Raw genomic sequence first — 21,238 nt, forward strand, 5'->3', positions numbered from 1 at the left:
CTGGAGAAGGCAATGAGGGTAAAAAAAATGATCAGAATGCATTGTAGACACACGTATGAAAATCTCAGTGAATGATAACTTTAAAAGAGTACTGGTAGAAATACAATGAAAATAAGTTTGAGATAAGTCATATTTCCAGAAGTTCTCAAAGACCAATTTGAAAATAACTTTCACTTTTTATTATAGTCTTTGAAATTATTATTACCTTATATATACATGAATTCATGAGTGTTTTTACTGTGGAAATGCCCTCTGGTCAAAGCCACTGTGTATCTAACACTAATGCTGAATAATTGATTGCTAGATTAGTTCCTGAGGACACATTCTGGTTGACTGCACTGTCATCTACTTTATTAATCCTTATTAATTGCTGAACTTCACACTCTACTTTGATTGATTTTTTTTCTCCTTAGAACTAATTTTCTCTTACACAGCACTCAAATTAGATTGACCGAGAGTCACCCTCCCAGAGTGTTGAGAAAGGGTGGAGGGCAGTTTTTACCGTCAACTGTGCCCATGTACAGCTAAAGGTACACAGCTGCTGTGGGAAGGCTGAGGTAGTTCATCATTTTATAGCACTTCACTTAAATGCACGGTGCCTATTAATACGGACATGAAATAGCTACGGTTAAATGTCACTTTCCTAAATGTATCCACAAATAAGGGGGTGTCATAAAATGCTGTGCAGAAACTGAGCACACACAGAGGTCATATTGAAGTAATCTGTCCCTGTTCCTGACTTGTCATTAAACAGTCTTCTTCTCCTCCTTAGGCAAGGGAGCGCTACCAGGAGGGAAATGGCGGAGTAACGGAAAGGACCAGAGTCCTGTCTGAGGTACACACCAGCGCACTGATGTGCTGCTCACCTGTCAGCTGGGCCAGGCAGAGCCATCCACAAACTGAATGCTGCTGAGTTCATTGAGTTCCCCTCCCAACTTGCAGCTTTAGAAGTTCACTAATGAGTGAACCAATTATCCCTCCCTTGTTTCTTTAAGACGTCTAAAGTTGTTGAATTAAATCAATCCTTAAACTTGCTCATGTTATCAGCACATTCATAACCTTCCTAATCTTTATTTGACATAGTAATTAATAATAGAAGAGTGAGTAAAGCATCATGGGAGGAGTCTGTAGCCAGTGCCATTGTGACTCTTTGAGATATAACACTTAACTGTCAGTGTTTGCTATTAATGGTATGTGTGGTCCAGAGGATAGCTCTGTCTACAATTGAGGTAACTTGAAACCTCTTCACTGCATTTTTCCCTTGGTCTTACAAGAGAAGAAGGACCTGATATATATTCTCATTCCCCCCCCACCCCCCCACAGGAGATGATGAGGTTCAAAGTAAAAATTTACATCAATGTCAGAAGCCAGTATGAGACTGAGATCTAAGACTGTATGTAATCACAAAGCAGCATAACTTCCATAAGCTTTAGTGTCGGAATTAAGTTTATCTTATGAAAAATATTTCAGAAATATTCATTTTAAAATATACCATTAGAAATATTTAGACTCTAGTCATGTTGTGTTTCTAGCCAAATAAAACATTCCTTGGAAGGAAAGTGCTCACTAATGTGGCTTAAATGAACACTTGAAGGGTGTCCAGGGACCACTTAGTCCTCTGGAGTCAGTAGTTGTCCCCAGTTGTGATGTTTCAGGTGCCTGGAAGAAATTAATTTGCTTTGCCTGGATGAGCACTTTATTCCCTGGGAAGGTTTTACTCACCAGCATGATAGAAATAAAGCCGACTAGGTTACAGTAATTACAGCCTAGTCCTAGATTATGTTAAAACGATTTCTCAAATTGTAGAGATTATATTTTCTATGTAATTTCAGAGATTGCACTGCTGAAATAGAGTTTTGCCCGCAGAGGCTGCAGTGGTGTAATCAAGTGCAGCTTCATCTGAAATCTGTATGACAGCACTCGTGTCTCCTAGAGTTCAGAGTTCCTGGCCTGGAAGGAAACCATAGAGCAATTTTGTACCTCGCCATAGGATACAAGCATGTTCTTACCGGCCTAGACAAGAAAAGGTGGCATGGTCTCCAAGTAACTATACTATTAAGAAAGATCCCTAGAAAGGCAAATCAGCATCCCAGTAACATTGTATTTACTAATAACTTGCTTTTGGGGAGCAGCATGGTAAATGCTAGTGATAATTGCACAGTCTGAGGGCTTCATATTGCAAACAACTTGATTTTCATTCTATAATATCGCAGCATGAGGAAGCTAATGTGAAAGTAATTTGCTGGTGTTTTATAAGCAGTTCTTAAAAAGTGAAAGCTTTGTGTATCTGCATACATTATCCTTTATTTGAATATTCTTAATGTCTCATTTCCTTATATCTAAATTGATTTTCCTCAATACAGCATTCAAAGAATGTCAAGGATCATCAAAATCTAGCACTCATGGGAGTTTTTGTTGTTGTTTTCAATAAAAGGTTACAGAAGAATTAGAAAAGGTAAAACAAGAGATGGAAGAGAAGGGCAGCAGCATGACAGACGGCAGTGAGTACACTCTCCCTTCAGGGCTGAACTTGGGGACCACTTCCCAGAATGCCTTTGCAAAGTAGTCCCAGCCAGAAGAAGTCTGTGTGCGTTAGCGGTGTAGCTCCATGGGCAGAGGTGCTTGCCACTTAGCCTGGCATCCTCAGTTATGTCTCAGACCCCATGATGGAAGGAGAGAGCCAGCTCCTGAAATCTGTGCATACGTGCAAGTGTGTGAGCACACACACACCTGCACGCACGCACACATATCTATATAGACAATATATAAATAATCTATTTTTGCTTGTTTTAAGAAAGAGTGGGAAATATGCTTTCTTTTATGTACAAAAAGACCTTAATATCCCAAATGACACCAGGACAGTGATGTGATGACCCTTGGGGTTTCCCCCCTCCTTCCAGGAAGTCCTGAATGAGCAAGGTTCAAACAGGAAAGAATTAATCTCTCAGTAATTATCCTCCATTACAAACTCTTTAGTTTGACACAGGCCAGTGGCCGTCACCTCAGGCTTTTTATGTCAGAAAGATTGTCTAGGGTTCTGATGCTCTGCATGCAGACTGGGAATAAATAGAGAGGGATATGGGATTTTCTTGCAGTGTTTTCAATGAACTCATTATTTGTAACTCAAATATATCTTTCTTCCCTCTCTAATTATTCTGTTCCCTGTTCCTGTAGACAAAACAATGTTAAATGCATCCTTAAATACCCACTTGGCGCTACTTTTCCTAGAAAAGTTAGAAAATCCAGCCTCAATACATCAAATATTGAACCAGTTCCCATTCTAGAAGTCTCAGGTGTTTAAAATACCAATGCGAAGCTGTGTGAATGTCAGCGAGTCACTGGCTCCATTTTAACCCTATTTCTGGCTGAAGACAAAGTGGAGGAAATGTCAGGCAATTCTCTAACAAACCGACACTCCAAATGAACATTTTTATCCTGTGCTGGTTTTATTCTACAGCTCCTTTGGTGAAGATTAAGCAGAGCTTAACCAAACTGAAGCAAGAAACCGTTCAGATGGACATTAGGATTGGAGTTGTGGAGCACACGCTACTGCAGTCCAAGCTAAAGGAGAAATGCAATATGACTCGAGACATGCATGCAGCCGTTACCCCAGAATCAGCGATAGGCTTCTATTAAAACATACAGGCTTCCGTGCTTCTGATTATTTGGTTTTTATATGAGATGATTTTTTTAATGTCGTATTGATTTCCAAACACAATCTATACCTCTCAAGCTTGTTCAGTGGGTGTTTTTGCACAGGTATTGTATCATGACGATTATGATGGCTAAAGCCTTTACAATGAATATAGTATTTAATAAAGTACTTAAAAATTCTCATGTTCCAAGAAGCTTTCCCTGTCATTACCAGTGTCATACTCCTGCCTGGTGGCTCATTTTTTTTAGTGTTCCTTGTGTTCACAACCCATGTATCATGTGTTTACTGCTGATTGCTGATGCCTATCCTATAGTACTGACACCAGACTGGTCACTTTGAGTACAAATAAATAAATTAAAGTAAATAAATGATACAAAGTTAAACTTTAAAAAAAAAGTTCTACATAGTGAGTTTGAGGCCAGCCTCAAACTTTATTGAGATCCTGTCTCAATAAAGCAAAGACAAAAGAACAGTCCTTATGTACTAGAGAAGCTGAGAATAAGTGGTGGAATTCTTCATAGGAAGGCAAACTTCCCTGTTTAACTCTATAGTTATATGATATTACCTCCTTCTTACCTGTAAAAAGAAAAAATAATCAGTATGTTATAAGCACTTTCCCACCAGCCTGCTCCCTCAGCCGCATCAGCTCCAAATAACACACAGAGACAGTGTATTAATTATGGAACTGTTGGCCGGTTACTAGTGTTTCTAATTGGCTAGCTATGACTTAAATATTAACCAATTTCTATCAATCTAAGTATTTCCATGTGGTCTTATCTTACCAGAGAAAGGTTCTAGACCTCTTCTGTCACATCCTACATCTTGATTCCTCTCTACTACATCTCCTAGAATCCTCCTTGTCTCCTAGTCCCACCTATCTTGCCTTCCTATTTACCAACAGTGCTTTATTCATTAACCAATAAGAGAAACATATTAAAGAATGGCATCTCCCATCATCAGTATCTTAACATGTGCAATCTATTACTTTCCTAATTAATCTATAGTTGAGCCATATTTGATCAGCTGCTGGAATGAGGGAAAAGATTAGCATGCCTGTGCCTGCATCCTACCCTTTTGTGTGGAGTTAGCTATGCTAGGCAGTGTTCTGTGGAACCTGCCATAATGAGGCTCATGATCAGCTGGTACTGACACTGTTTTCTGTTTTCGTAGGAACCTTCCTTAGTAGTTTTCAAGACTAGAATTTCTAAATCAGCCAAATAAGCAATATTGAAGAGCTTCTTGTAGGGGGTGAGTTGTAGCTCAGTTAACAGAGTGCTTGTCTAACAACACAAAGCCCTGGATTTGATGATTAGCACTACATAAACTGGTTAGTGATTCACACCTGAAAGGTAACACTCAAGAGGTAGAGGTAGGAAAGTCACAAGTTCAACGCATAGACCTGCAAGATAGCTCAATGGATAAAGGCACTTGTTACCAAACCTGTTAACTGGAGTTTTATCCCAAGTCCCAAAATTTGTCTTCTAACCTCCACACAAGCACCATGGTCCACATGCATTCACACAGACACACACATGCACACACACATACACACAAGCACACACACAAATAAATAAATAATACAAAATTAAACTTTAAAGAAGTTCTGGGTCATCTAGACTACATAGTGAGTTTGAGGTCAGCCAGGTGTGTCTCAAAAAAGCAAAAAGAAAAGAATAGTCTTTAACCTGGGAAGAAAGTCAGATGAGAGGATTGGAAAGCAAGACATAGCCTTTGTTATTTTTAGGATGCAACAAGCACTGTTAGTGAATTTTGATTTTAAAATGTTTTATGTTTCAAAACAACATTAAAATATTATCATTTTAAATTCTAATACCTTTCTCCCCTAAATTATTACCTTAACATTTGCTTTCTAGACATATACCCCAACACACACACACATACACACACACACACACACACACACACACACACACACATATCTCTTGTGTTCACTAAATTCTAAGTTTGGATAAAAGAATATTGATGTCTATCCTAAACTACAACCCAAGAGGATGATAATCAATACAATGGCAAATAAGACAGTTTATTTAATTTGTAAAGAGGACTAATCCACAGTGGGACCATTGGCAGTATAAAAGTCTACAATTTTCTTACCCTGTTCTCAGTGCAGAAGCCTAGAGGAAAATGTGAAACAGCAAATGGCCCTGGGAACTTCCTGGCCTAAGCTCTATCTTAGCTGTGGATGCCAAAGGCCAATATTAGGTATCTGGGTATCTACCTCATGGGCCTCCACCTTAATTTTTAGATAAAGTCTCTCACTGAACCTGGACATCACCAATAGCATGACTAGCCAGTGAGCCCCATGGATCTTCCTGTGTCCTCTGTCTCCCCATGCTAGGTTTACACACACATTTGGCCACACCAGGCTTTGTATTGGATGTTGGGGATATTCATACCTGCACAAGCAGTTTGCCCACAGAACCATCTCTCCAGCCCGTTTCCTAGTTCTGTGCTCTGCAAAGGTCTAGAAGCAGTGACCGCCCAACTACAAGCATGCACAATACCTAGATTTCAGACCTTGATCTCTAAATTCTGTACTGAGACAAAAAACTTTAAAAATAAAACCGAACCAGTCTTTTTAGAAAACTCATTCCCAAACTGGGAAGGAAAGCATATATGTTCCAAAAATATCTGCCTCTATCATAAAGAAAGTATTCAAAGGATGATGGGGAAATGTCCAATGGGCAATCTGATTCAGAGACAACCTGAGCATCAGAGAGATGAATTATAGCTGCAGAATAACCACCGGCCTATACAGATAAAAATAAATGAGTGGATAAATGAAGAGATGGGAATGGTCTCCTTGCAATAGAATGGCTGATGTGTTAAATGAATGCTGGGTTTAGAAAAATACCAACTTGTAGCTACCACAATAGCTAATTAGAATGGGAATCACCAATGAATCCTGCAACTCCTAGATGGAAGTTTGATGAGAAATGGTGTGACTGTGTGGTTTTAATATAGGAAAGATAATACACAAAGAGAGAAAATGGTCAGTTTTGCACTAGAAAATCTGATGCACAGCACTTATATTAAGTTGTTCAAAGTTAACATCACCAGCCATGGGCAAATACCATTTTCCACCTGTAGAGAGCACACATTTGTGTAGGTCATACTGGAGATGCATAAGGTGAATCTAATAACAGATTGTCAGACAGCTGACAAACTTGTACAAAATGGCCTGTGTGCTTCAGAAATGGTAAGTAATGAGAGAGAGCAACCACAGAACTGTCCCTGACTAAAGAAGAAAACAGAGGCATGATGACAATTGAAGGAAACAGTAGCTGTAGATTGGACTCTGGATCAGGAAAAATATAGAGACTGTAGTTATGAAATATATTTTGACATAAATTAGATAATTGTATCTTAATTTTGTAAGTTGTGGTTATTGAAAGGGATTTATGTATAAAAATACACATGATTTAGGTATAAAGGGTCATCTTGACAGCAGCTTAAATAGTTCAAGGAATGAAAGGTTGTGTGTGTGTGATATTAAGCATGTACAGAGAAAGATAAAAGTGAATAATCATGACATAATAGTTAAATTTCAATTACCTTGATTTGATTTCAGTGCACATTGTATTCACGTGTTGAAATCAGAAATCACACACTGTACTCCATTAATATGTACAACTAACATGCTAATTTAAAAAAACAGCAGTAAAAATGCTTCTTTTCTAAGTGGTTTTGGATTCTATTTCTCAGGTCTCTTCCCAGCAGGTGCCTAGATTATACTGAATTTTAAAGAATCACTGTGACATAATATTGTTAACTAATCATTAAAAGCTTTCACTAAAAACAATGGAAATTATGATAAATTGTTACCATCTTGAGAATCTGGGAAAAGGATATGTAGAAATCTGTTAGACTGTTTCAACTTTCTTACAAATCTGAAGAAATAGTTCTTGCAGGTGACAAAGGCTTTACCAAACTTGGCAGCCCCTCCTTCATTCAAATGCCCAATCCATTGAAATTCTGTAGCTCACTGAGTAAAAACAAAGTTACAATTGTATTCACTGACCAAGCAGAACAAATTCTTGATCACTCCAAATAATTTTTTTCCTATTGTCTTCTTCCTCAAATTTGCATGTGGTGCTTAGGTATTATTATTGTTATTTATTAGTTTTTTTTAAATAATGTCAAAACATCTTTCATAAGAATTCACAGAAAACAATCCTTTGTAAATATGTGATACGCACATGCAATCTTTTTGTTCCATGTTCCTTCCATCATTTCATGGGTTCCAATAGCCTGTGGGAGAAGATGAGACCCCTGTTGATTGAACTCAGAGCTCCCAACATGGATAATGCATGTATTCCATGCGCCCTATATGCAATAGCACAAAGATGAAGTGTGTTTGTTGGTCAAATTACAGTTACAAGGTCAAATGTTCTTAAAACTGTGTACAAGTAAGAAATGTCTTCAGAGGACTTGGGGTATAACTTATTGGCAAAATGCAAGGCTATCATGCATAGGGACAACAGCTGAAGCCCTAGCAATACCTCCTTCCATCGTGTGTGTGTGTGTGTGTGTGTGTGTGTGTGTGTGTGTGTGTGTGTGTGTGTGCTAAACAATATTACAATAGAATTTGAGAAGGCGGAACATGTGGCCCTATTTGTGGTCAAATCACAATGATTATCATGGCTACATTTCTTTTTGCAACTTCATGTATCTAACAACCAAACCACATACCTTACACAGTTTATTATATTTTAAATTAGAAATTAACTTTCTTAAGTAAAAATGGTTTGAATGCACATTTTAAAATGCAGGAGAGCATTGATGGTCATGCTTGTATTAGTATGTCTAAGTAATGTTTCAAGCATTAAAGTCCTGTACTTGTATGCTTTTAATTCAAACACAGAATTCCAACCTGATTTGCTGCCTCACCACTAGCACCTTGTTTCAGGCCTGGGCTGCCCCCTTTAGTAGGACACTGACACTTTCAAACTAGCATCAGACTATACCCTCACAGCAATCACTGCCGAACTGTTGCTCTGAGAAGTTATTGGATGTCTTTAAGGTCCTGTGCATGACCCCTTTAGTCTGACGCAGCAGTTACTGCCCAGCTACTTCTTTCCTACCCTGCAGTGCATTCCTTTTAATAAGCTGGAAAGTCTTCACAATGCCTGTGCATCAAAATCAAGTGGGCAGTTTAATAAAAACACGCATATGCCCCCACCCTAACTAAGGAGCTACTAGCAGTTGATAGCTTTCTGGAGGGAGTGATGGTTTGCATGAGAATGGCCTCCAGAGGCTCCCACATTTGGTTGCTTGGTCTTATTGATGGAAATGTTGGGAAGCATTAGGAGGTGTGGTCTTATTACAAGTGGTCTGTCACTGTGGTAGGCTTTGGGGTTTCTAAAGCCCACACCATTTCAGTTGGGTCTCTCTTGGTCTCCTGTTGGCTGTTATCTCAAGATGTAAGCTCTCAGCTACTGTTCCAGTGCTGGGCCTACCTCCTGCTGCCCTGATCCCTGCCATGATAGTCACTGACTCACCCTCTGGAACTGGAAGCCCCAATGAATCATTCCATAAATTGCCTTGGTTATGGTGTCTTTTCACAGATATAGAAAAGTTAAGATAGAGGAAAGAGTCTGTTTTCTTTAAGAGGGTAACCCTCACAGGTCTACCATGTTCTAGGAGATGTTCCCACACCAAAAAGTGTTTGGGCAACACAGACTGGTCTCAGTGGGCTCTAAAAGAAATTAAATTGGGTAGGGAGGTGAAGCAGGGTCTATAAGAAGTTGGGGGAGGAGTGGATGTGATCAAAATACATTGAAGCTATCAAATAATAAAAATACTTTTAAAGTCACCTAAGTACATAAATCCCTTTCCCAATTTGTGCCTCATAACCATGGGTGTAGATTTTTTATTCTAATTGGGGGAGGGTTATCAGGAATTTTTCAAAAGCACCTCAGCTAATGTTGATATACAGTTATTTACAGAATCACCCATCCAAAGACATCCACTTCCCCCATACCAGTGAGCAAAACATTTCCAGGCCTAAAGTAATTTTTCTTAAAACATATCCTTGGATTGCTTTACTATATCTCCACCTTGAGAAATAAGTAGCATAGATAAGTTAATACACAATATTAAAAATGAGAGAGAGAGAGAGGGAGGGAGAGGGAGAGAAAAAAAGGAGAAAAAGGAGGAGGAGGAGAAGAAGACAAGAGAAAAAAATTAGCTGCCCATTTAGAAACCAGTCTTAATATCTTCACTGTCACTATCTCCCAGCTTGGCCCCCACTGGGAAAACTTCAGGTCCACATCTCCTCGCCCTCACCCTGTTGTCACACCCACTCCTTATCAAGATCATGCATCCTGTTTCCACCCATGCCCTTTGACTTTTCCAGCTCCTCTCTCAAAGCTTGTGCATAGAATGCCATCTCAGTAGTCCAGCCAATCAGATTCCAGTTCCAAGTCTGCTAGTAAGATAAACATTTTATATTCAAAACACTTCAGGCACCAAATCTATGGACTTTTCCATCCCAATGGCCAATTTTCAAAAAGCTGATTGGTGTCCAACAATTCAATTCTGACACTATGTACACTATGTACTCTGAGTTGCTAAGGCTTCTAGAAAAAGGCTCAGTACCACAAGTCTGCCCCTCCGCAGACACCATCGAGAGTGCTGCCCTCCTATACTTCATTTCTTCTGTTGTGTACATATTCACTTTCCCTTCTGCCATGTTGTGACTTGGTGAAAAAGACTCCTGTCAGACAACAGTACAATAGATGTTCTTAGACTTCTCAGTCAGAACCATGAGCCAAGAAAGCTTCTCTTGTCTCTCAGTTATCCAGTCTGTATCATTCTCTTACAGCAACAGCACACACACCAAAACCATGAAGTGCACCAGATAGATTATAAGAAAAGGTGAAAATCCTTTTGCCCTCCCTGGGCACATGTCTGTCCTAGCATTTCTGTGTGTGTTCCCTGACTTGAAAGACTCTAAACACTTTTAGTTTTTTGTAGGGGTTTCAATGGGTATGCTTGAAAACCTCCAAGCTTCAGGAAATTGCAACCTATTTGGAAACTCATGCCAGGAATTACAGGCAACTGTCAAGTTTATTTCCTTCCATGTCACAATATCCCAGTTAAGAACTTTCTGCTAAGCTTTTGAGCCATCATTGCTCATTCTCCATCTTCTCCTGTTTTCACTCCTGTTCACTTGCTTTTCTTTTACTGTATGAGACACTATACCATGTGTGGGTCCAGAGGTGCTAGCGAAAGCCCAAAGCATTCCTACAGTGACTGGTAGGCTATATGTATGTAGTTCCCAAAGTGCATGATTTCCAATCTCTTGCCATTGTGTGGCCTTCAAAATGTGCCTCCCATCTCTGAAGCTCATGTTGGACATTTAGAAAAAAAAAATTCCCTTTTTTTTTTTTTTTTTTTTTTTTTTTGTGACAGGGTTTAGAGCCTGTCCTGGAACTCACTTTGAAGACCAGGCTAGCCTTGAACTCATAGAGATCTACCTGCCTCTGTCTTCTGAGTTCCTAAATTCTGGGATTAAAGGTGCGTGCCACCACTGCCCAGCCATTTCTAGAGCTGGGCAACTGTTAATAGTTTATCACCAGCCCATCATGAGTGTTTACACCACAGGGGAAAATAATCACTACAAGTCAGAGCCTTAAACCTACAGCCAGTCTACTCACATAGCACTGACAACAAGCAGTACAATGTTCTATAAACCAGACCTAAACACAGGAGACACATAACCGTATATTGCACCACGTTTTAAGGTAAATTATTATAGTGCTGGTTGAATTAGGCTAGATTTGTAAATTGTTCTAAAACATAATTAAGTCTACATAAAGCCACTCTGTGTGTCAGATGTGTACCCCCTGAACCATTTTATTGATATCACTTCATGGCCCTGCCTAACTATCACACTTCACTACTTCTCAAATCAATAGGCTAAAGCATCTTCCTATACAATAGATTCCCAAGATCATGCTCATACAAACTGAAATAACATAGAACACACAGCTAGTCCAATTATTTGACTATAAAAAAACTAATTTAGCTCACTGCATCATTGATCCATTTAATTGTACAGCAGTTTCCTATTGATAACAGGAAACATCCCTGACCCAACTGTCCTGAAAATGGATAGGCCAGTTTTCTATATCCACTATTCACACATTTAAAATAAGGACTCTTACATGCAGTGATTAAAAAAAAACAAAACAAAAAACCTAACCAGGTTTGTTGAATATTTCTGATTCTTATTGAACCATTTGTCCTGCATGTGACCTGACTTCTCACATATACCCCATAAGTCATTAAGTGTTAGCCCCTGCTTGTGCTCATGACTGGACATTTAATTTATTTCAGATAGATAGTGTGATGAATTTAAGCCATCATATTCATTCTGCCCTTGGGAACCATTCTGCAGTCCACCAGCTCACAGAGGTTGCTGGCGACCTAGAAAAACTACTTTCAGTTGTTATCTCCAGACTCTCGGTTCAGGCAGCTGCTGTTTAGTACATATATGTGGTACAGAGTCAATAAACATTTGACAGCCACTTTGTGTAATACAGGATGAGGTATTAAAGGAGCCAGATACAAATGAAGCACAATCATTTCCTTCAACAGCTCACAGTCTGATGGGAAAGATACATATACATAATTAAAATGCTTCTAACAGTAAGTTTCATGATCGAGAGATTAATGGTAGTTGAAACTGGGGTGAGAAAATAATTCTAACTCTAAGAAAACAAAGACGTATTCGAAGAATTTGTCTTGAGAGATGGTAGGATTCCGATAGCAAGAAAAAACAGAGGCACGCCGAGCAGACAAGAAGACACATAGTCATGAAGGTGTGGGTGGACACCGTGGAGTCACAAAAGTGTGTGTTAGCAGAACACTAGAAGGAAAGTGAGATGACAGCGAGGGACTTGAAGGTCAAGAAACCCAGCAGAAAGGAAGGAAATGGACACTGGGTAATAACTTATGATAATATGATGTTACAGGCAGCAGAACATAGTCCCTGCATTGTGACATTCGTGCTGTTGTTATGCTTTGGATTTTAAATGTCTTCTGAAAGCTGTGTGTTAGATGCTTGGTCCTCGAGCTGTCACGATGACTCGCTGCTCACTGGGATAGCAGTGCCTGCTGCTGAGCTTGACCACTTGAGTTCACTCCCTAGGGCCCACATGGTAAAAGGAAAGAACAAACTCCTCTGACCTCCACATACATGCTGTACCACAAGTTGACACCCCCCACACACACACACACAGAGACGGAGACAGAGACAAAGGGAATACACAAATATATTTTTTAAAAAATAAGAGCTTGGTCTGAGCCTGACACCTGTACTGAGAGGGGTAAAAACTCCAGAAGGTGAGGCCTAGCTAGAGATGTAAGTGTAAGGGGTCTCAGCTTCTGAAGACTGAAGTTGTCCCTGGTCCTGAAATTCTCTCTGTCTCTCCTTCTGTCTGTCTCTGCCTTTCTCTCTGCCTCTGACTCTCTTTCTTTTTCTGTCTCTATCTCTGTGTGTGTTTGTGTCTCTCTCTCTTTCTCTTCCTCTTGTACTTTCTGTGTTTCCCTCTCTCTTTCAAGGGCTCAGTGACAATTTACCCATAACCCCTTCTCCACCATGATATCAAGCCAGGTCTCAGGCTCAAACCAACAGACTCAAATAGCAATGGACCTCTGAAACCAAGCAAAAATAAATTTTCTTCCCTATGAGTTGTTTTTTTTTCATGGGTATTTTGTTACAATAATGAGAATCTGACTGACACATCTACAGTCTCACATTTTATTGTGTAACTAAGGGAAGTGTTATTTCCATTTGCACATATGAAAAAGATCCAAAAAAAACTAAACTAAATACCAAAGGATGTAAGCCCATCATACCTTGTATGTGATACATGAGGATCAGAATAACTCAATTGCTTATAATGCAAAAAGACTTTTCAAGGTATAATTGCCTTTTATTGGATGAATACTGTTTTAAGAGGACTTTATATATATTATTGAACCACCACAACAATCTTAAGGGGGAGGCCAAATTAGCAATTAGAAATGTCAAAATTAGAAAATGGTCCCACACAAAAAAATCAGAGGGATTGGGGATGGAAGAGCGGAATGAAGAACAGCATCAATTATGGCTGTCCAAAGAGGCATCGACTGAGCAGCAGTCGAGAACTTTTGCTTTCAGAGACTAATGACTACATTCATATTCTATATTTACTGCCATTGCCTCTTCTAACATAAAGCCCACAGCATAGGGAGTTCCACACAAAAGGAACCTTCTACACATACACACACTAATATGCAGGATAGCTGGCATGAGAAGGAAGATCCTACTCGGTATGCATGCCACTGAATTCTGTTGGAAGCATCCTCAAGGGTATGTTTAAAAACAAACAAACAAATGATAACTATAGATAACTTCTATCATAGGTTGGTGTGGGATAGTTGTTTATAATGAGAGATGGTAGGACAATTTGAATACAATGTGAAATGGAATATGAGAACTTGGACCAAGCTTCCATTTCTTTAGATGAGGCCAACAGAGGAAAGAACATATCTGCCCAGCGATGACATGATTAGCTCCAAAATCGAGAAGTGGCAGTACTAGAATTTGAATAAAGGAATAACAAACCAGGGACTAGAGAGTCTGCGTGGTACAAAATGCTGAGCTTGAGGTAATCCCAGCCTACAGAATGGAAGTGAGATGTGCCTTTGCCAGGTCCAGTGCTGGTAGGAAAATAGGAAGTAAGTAGGGATATTAGGGTGGGTATGATTCCCTCATTATTAAATTGTACAGAGCCCTCAGAAACCATTTGTCAGCCAGGAGCTTTCCAGATGATATAGCTGACCTAAAAGTACTACTTTTAATATTATTCTGACCTCTTGGTTTAAGTAGATGCTGTTAAATAAAATCTCACTGGGACTGGCTCCAACACACACCACTTATCCATGAGCAATTAACCCCCCACACATTTACATGTGTCGATGGTGGCTGAATGTGACGGGGTTGGCCAGACTTTATGACTTAGAACAGAGCCAGGGCTAGAGACAGATTTTTCTACCTAGAAACTGCACCTTGGCCAAGGGCTGGGAATCCCTGCTCATAAGGACTGGTCCCAGGAAGGAAAGGACTGGATTTTGGCAGATGCGTGAGGAGAGCATGGCTTTCTAAGTCATCCTTGTCTTCTCCCCTCCTTTCCTAGGTATCATGTTATTAGTTTCAGCTTTAACTTGTAATTGGAACAAAGCTTCTGAAGGAAAACCCCTTCACTGTAAGATGAGAGTGATGTGCCTCTATCATAGGCAAGTCACATGGGAAAATATGCACAGTTGTACTTTCGACTTGTGTTCCTTGGAACCACCTCCAGTGCTGGGGCCCTCTTCCTCCTTCCCTGAGGTTACACATCTTACTCAGTGTGGTTTATTAGTCCTTTGATCTTATCATCAAACAGAAACAGGATTGATTTAACTGGGTGTGGGTGATTTCTACATACACCTAGAAAAAAAGAAAAGAATCAAGCCTTTGGTTTCCAAATCAGCTTTTACTGTACATTGGAAATGTGTTCTTTGTCTCTGCCCTTTCATGGGTGAGAAAATGAGGCAATCAGGGGAACTGAAAGGCCTTCTTCCATTTCCTTCCTGTTGCTTAGCGTTCAGAACATTTCATGGAAGAAAAGAAACAAGACAATGAATCATTTAGTGCTACTTATCCCTCTAATACTGGAACAAACCAGTTCCCCAGAATCACTTGGGGAGAGGTCTGCTGTTGAGCTGTTCTACTTCAGGGCCATTGGCCCAAGTGCAAAGCTGGTAATCACCTGCCTGTTACCTTCCCCACTTACTGGAAGTAGCTTGGTGTTCATGATTATAGGCTTATAGGCATGACCATTAGTTCTGCCTTACAGTCCCACCTTTACGATAACCCAGCTCAAATTGTTTATTTTAGAAACTCACAGCCTTCAGAGCATGTTTCCATCACACACATTCACTCCCATAGCTGAGGGATCCAGGGTAACTAACAAACCATGGGAAAGCTAAAGCAGTTTTTGTCTGCCAGTCCCTAGAAAGGGACAGGCTTTGCACGATGGCCCAGAAGCCCTCCACTTTGTCCCTGGAGGTTCAGGTACAGCTTCTAGAATTAAGTGAGAACAGCAGGTAGAGTCAGTGCCACCCTGGTGCTGAATGATTACCAAGGTCCCATGCCACCTTCTCTTCACTGCCAACAAACTCTCCAGCTTGCCACACATGACCATCTGTGATTACACAGGCACTTGTACATACATGCTAATATTCAGAAAGAGAAACGTCTCCATTAAAATCTAGATCAAGCAAGCAGCACTGTACTTCAATCCTCCCTGCTCTCTACTGTTTCCTGGAAACAAAGCAGTTGGGATTCTGAGCACTAAACACGATGAAAGTGGATCATAAAAATGCCGCTCTTACCTGCTTTACTCTTCTATGTTCTCTGTCGGCATTGCAGGTGTTTAAGTGGACTCTGAGGAATTCTCACTTGCCTACTTTACTATAACCTCCACCATAGCTACCAGATCATCAGCTCCCACTTAACCAGGCACTGAATAAATATATATACATATACATATACATATGGATGAATAGGTTATATTCCCGTTATGTTTCCTTAGAATTCTCCTAAGAAACACAGTACCAGGTTCCTGAGACCATCCAAAGGTCATGGGACTATTCTCCAGGGATGGAACACATTCAGGCAAGACTCCACTGTGTGTGCATGTATGTATGTGTGTGTGTGTGTGTGTGTGTATGTGTGTATATATATATAGATAGATAGATAGATAGATAGATAGATATGTGTGTGTGTGTACATATATCACTATATATGTATATTTCACATAGTTTAGTTGAAGGCAGGAAGTCTGGGGCTAAACATGTAGGACTTGTTTCACATCTCAATTTTCTGCATAACTTAAGAAAATATTCTGTGTAGACATGGATAATAATCTTAATCTTTAATTGATTTTCCACCAAACACATCTGTGTAATAAAGTTACTCCTCATTGATCTATGAGTTGCAAAAGGCATGTCCTGTATTTGTGCTGAAGTCATTGACATGATTCACTAAGAAAGGAGCTTACGCTCCTCCTCAAGCCCCTTCCATTGGTTGGGGTGGAGTCAGAGAAAAGTAACTCCCCACGCTGGCATACCCTGGCTCTTCCTGAGACAGATGCACCCATCAGAATTAAGTGAGCTTTTTAAAAAATTGTCTGAGTGGATGAACTCCACAGTTACCAGAAGTTAGCAAGTAAGAAACTAGAGAAGAATATTAAAACTATATATGCACTCTATTGGGAAGTTCATAGATGTTGTGTTAGCATGAGATGTTTAAAGCAGCTGTCAAGGCAGTCTATAATGAAAAATGGTTATAGTTTGAATATATTCCTTTATCTCAGTAATTCTATAACCCAATTTTATCAAGAGCTTCAGGCCCGAGAAGCTCAAGCGATATTTGAAGCATCTGTCCTTAATATTCACCACCACGCCCTCCAAGGGTGTGGGTGTGTGCCTCTATCTTTCCATTTCACTTGGAAATGTGGCACAAAACAAAACATAGTGTGTGTGTGTGTGTGTGTGTGTGTGTGTGTGTGTGTGTGTGTGTGTGTGTGTGTGTGTGTGTGCGCGCGCGCACGTGTGTGTGTGGCTTAAAACATGCTAAGCCTGTTTGTTTTTAGCACTGTCACCCGTGTCTGATTCCTCTGTGCTCTCCCTTGCAGGAAGAAACGCTGAGATAAAATGGAGACTGTCATTTCAGTCTGATGTCTCCAGAGTCAGAGTCTGATCAAAATAATAAGCTCAGAGCCCCAAGCTATGACGGAGATGAAGAAGGAGGGATGACTAAAGAAACATTATTGATTTGGCCTGGATACCCAAATGTCTTGGAAAACATTGAAATCGCAGATGTATAATGTTATATGGTAGCATAAAAACCTAAAGCACCCTGTGCAAAGCCAGTTTAGTAATCCAAGCAGGGACTACCCAAGAGCTTGGCTTTCAGATTTGACTTCTGCTGTAAACATTGCACGTGATGTTGAGTATCCTGGCAGCAACTTCACCAATTCCAACATGTCCCAGCCTTTCATATGAAAAGCGGCATGCAAGACAAATCTGTGCTTATCTGATTCAGACCCTTACCACTGGCGTTTGAAACATTTGTAGGAGGGCAAATGTTGTAGATTCTTAAAAAGTAGTATTGGAGTTGTAAGAACTTTACTTCACAGATCCAAACACCACCAAAGTATTTATGGCAGTGATGTTTGTAATGGTAAAAACTTAAGAACAAACCCAAATGTTCATGAATAAGAAAGTGATTGGGTAGAATGTGGTCCATATGATGAAATACAAATCAGTTCTTTAAAAAAAAAATGTCATCTTTTAATAGCATTAAGAGTGATCTCTGGGATATAAGTAAATGAAGAAACAGGAACACATTTGAATGTATGTGTACTCAAGTTAAAGCTGTGTGAGAGAACATATTCAGTCATTTCACATTAACTTACTAGACATCTACATCTAAGGAAATGTACTAATGAGAACAAAACAAACAACAAGTAAGAAAATGGAACAAACTTCCTGACCCTTAAGAAGCCAATACATATTTGTTCTACAAGTATTTTTAATATCTTAGAGAAGATACAAGAAACCTGTAACAGTAATTCCTCCTAGGGAAAGGGGAGTCTGGACCAATATTGGACTTTTATATCTTTAAAATAATTAAGGCAAGGAAAACACAAATTAAAAAATGAATAGACAATATTAAACACTTTACTCGTTAATTTAATATGGAATTTCACTCACTAGTTTGCTCAAATTTGCCTTGATTCTTTATTTTTTGAGACTATAATATAGTATTTCCATCTTCCCTTTCTTCCTTCCAATCCCTCCCATCTACCCTCCTTCCTCTCTTTTAAACTCATAGCCTCTTTTTATTTTAATTTTTGCTGTACATGCACATAAAAATTGTATGTGTATGTCTGTGTGTCTATGTCTTGTGTATTTCTAAATACATAAATACAACTGCAATTATTTTTTTAAACTTTGTGTTTTTTAAACTTTGGCTCACTACCCACCTCCCAAATAAGTACACAGAAACTTATTCTTACTTATGAATGCCCAGCCTTAACTTGGCTTGTTTCTATCCAGCTTTTCTAACTTAAATTATTGTATTTCTCTTTAACTACATTTTACATCTTGGGCTTTTATCTTTTTTGCTTCTATATATCTTTTTTTCCTTATTACTCTGTTTCTAGATATATGGCTGTGTGGCTATGTGGCTGTGTGGCTGGCCCCTGGTGTCCTCCTTAACTTCTCTTTTTCTAGCTCTTCCTCCCTTCCCTAGATTTTGCCTCCTATTTATTCTCACTGCCTGCCAAGCCCACCTGTCTAGCTATTGGCCATTCAGCTCTTTATCATACTAATCAGGTGTTTTAGGCAGGCAAAGTAACACAGCGTCACAGAATTAAACAGATGCAACATAAAAGAATGCAACACATCTTTTCATCATTAAACAAATTTTCTTACACCATTAGTAACTATGACACATCTCAGACTAATAGTCCAGAATCTAGAAACTGTTCAGTCTTTATAATGTTACTTGTATGTTTTCAGGGCTGACCTTTTGGTATTGGGTAAGCAATTGATGTGCTCTTTCCTGGGGAAGACTGTTTCTTCCACTCTCATCATTCCTTAATTGCCTCTAGTTCTTTGTCTAGTCTTGAGGTCTTGTGAGCTTTCCCCCACTCAAATTAGCATGTCTACTGATGTCATCCTTGTTCAAGTCATGTTTAGACAGCCATGTTGAGATTTCATAGGTATAACTTCTCAGTCATTTCTAGAAGACACAATATCATGACAAACTCCTTGGTCCTCTGGTTCTTACATTCTTTCTTCCCTTTTCCATAATGATCCTTGAGCCTTAAGTGCAGTTGTGTTGCATATGTTGTAGGTGTATTGGGACTGGTCCCCACAACTCTGCATTTGGGTCAGTTATGGCTTTCTGTAATGGAATCTATCTGTTGCAAAAAGAAGTTTGATGAGGGGTGAGAAACTACACTTCATTGTGGCTAAGTATTTAGAATGTAGTTAGAAATTATGCTAGTTTAATAAAGTGGTTATTTTCCAAGATCCATGACTTTACTAGCCTGGGGTTCTTGGCTAGTTTTCAGTATTAGGTATAAGTTCCCTCATGTTAAGTGGGGCTTAAGGCCAATTAGAAAGCTATTGATTCCCACAAAGATACCTGTCTCACTATTGCACCTTTAGGATTATACTGCCATATTGGTTGTTGTGGTGGTTTATAGGTCTCATAGCTGGGTGGAACTATTCTTCCTTGTGCTGGAATCTTACATAGTGTCTTCTGGAACCATTAAGCTAGTCCTTAAAGAAGAAGCTTTCAGATCAGATCCAGCTCCAGTCCTCTGGGTCCTTTGACTAAAGTACATGATGTGCTCCACAACAGAGACTTAACTTTTACCTCTGGTGTCAATCAAAGACAACAGCAATAGCATATAATGAAAAGAGCTTTTCTAAAATGTACATAGAACCACAAAAGACTTAGAGATTGCAAAAGGAACAATCCTAGAGGGATTATAATTCTATCTCTTAAGATATACTACTAATGATAATATTAATATAATATCATTGTCTAATGTTAACAGTAATAAAAATAATATGATACTTGCACAAAAAACAGACATGTAGGCCAATAGGGGGAAAAAATCAAATACCCAAACATGGGTACACATAACTACAGACATTTAATATTTGACAAAGATGCCAAAAACATATCCTGGAGAAAAGAAAAAAATCTTTAATGAATTGTGCTGAAAAAAAAACTGGATATGCATAAAAAATGAAATTAAAGTCATATGTATTACTTTGCACAAAAAACTGACTCAGAATAGACCAAAGACCTAAATGGGAAACCGGAAACACCAAAACTACTAGAAGAAAACATAGATAGTAGCCTACATCATGTAAATGAAGGAAAGGACTTTCTGAATAGGACTCCATCTGCACAAGGAGTAAGGTTAATGATTTTCCTGAGATCCTCCTTTCCTTCCTACCACCCAGTCAAGTGCTGGGTTACAGATCATTCCACACAGCTTAACAATGAGGCAGCTGGTAGGGAAGGACCACTGAATAGGAGATAATCATTGCTAGTTATACGTATGAGAGAAGATAAATATCCAGAATTTATAAAGAACTCAAAGACAAAATGTCAAAAAATAATTAAAAAAAAACAAAAAACAAAAAAAAAATTTAAATAAAAGTGTGGGCTCTGAACAGAGAATCCTCAAAATAAGAAATTAAAATGACTAAGAAATATCTCAAAAACAAATGTTGATTGTCCTTAGCAGTTAGAGAAATGCAAATCAAAACAACTCTGAGATTTCACCACACTCCAGTCAAAATGGTAACTATCAACAAAACAATCAACAGTAAACACTAGAGAGGATATTTCAGAAAAAGGGACCCTCATTCACTGTTGATGCACTTGCAAGCTGGGGCAGCCACTCTCTCTGGAAAGTAATGTGAAGAATCTCA

The 21,238-nt window shown here is 39.1% G+C and overlaps 2 protein-coding genes across 2 annotated transcripts in view; one reads left to right on the forward strand and one right to left on the reverse strand.

Annotated features, from left to right (window-relative positions):
- Ift57 (intraflagellar transport 57) overlaps window positions 1–3,833 on the forward strand; it is a 53,781-nt gene extending 49,948 nt beyond the window's left edge. Inside the window, exons 9-11 of the mRNA XM_051191578.1 lie at window positions 773–835; window positions 2,435–2,501; window positions 3,458–3,833. Coding sequence (XP_051047535.1) covers window positions 773–835; window positions 2,435–2,501; window positions 3,458–3,636 — 309 coding nt within the window. The 3' untranslated portion in view covers window positions 3,637–3,833. The remainder of the gene's footprint in view (window positions 1–772; window positions 836–2,434; window positions 2,502–3,457) is intronic.
- The window catches only part of Dzip3 (DAZ interacting zinc finger protein 3), a 728,188-nt gene extending 708,029 nt beyond the window's left edge, over window positions 1–20,159 (reverse strand). Inside the window, exon 1 of the mRNA XM_051191572.1 lies at window positions 20,155–20,159. The gene's annotated coding sequence lies outside the window, so the exon portion shown is untranslated. The remainder of the gene's footprint in view (window positions 1–20,154) is intronic.
- Window positions 20,160–21,238: the final 1,079 nt, after the last annotated feature.

This window comes from Phodopus roborovskii, unplaced genomic scaffold, assembly GCF_943737965.1.
Source record: "Phodopus roborovskii unplaced genomic scaffold, PHOROB, whole genome shotgun sequence".
Classification (NCBI taxonomy): Eukaryota; Metazoa; Chordata; class Mammalia; order Rodentia; family Cricetidae; genus Phodopus; species Phodopus roborovskii.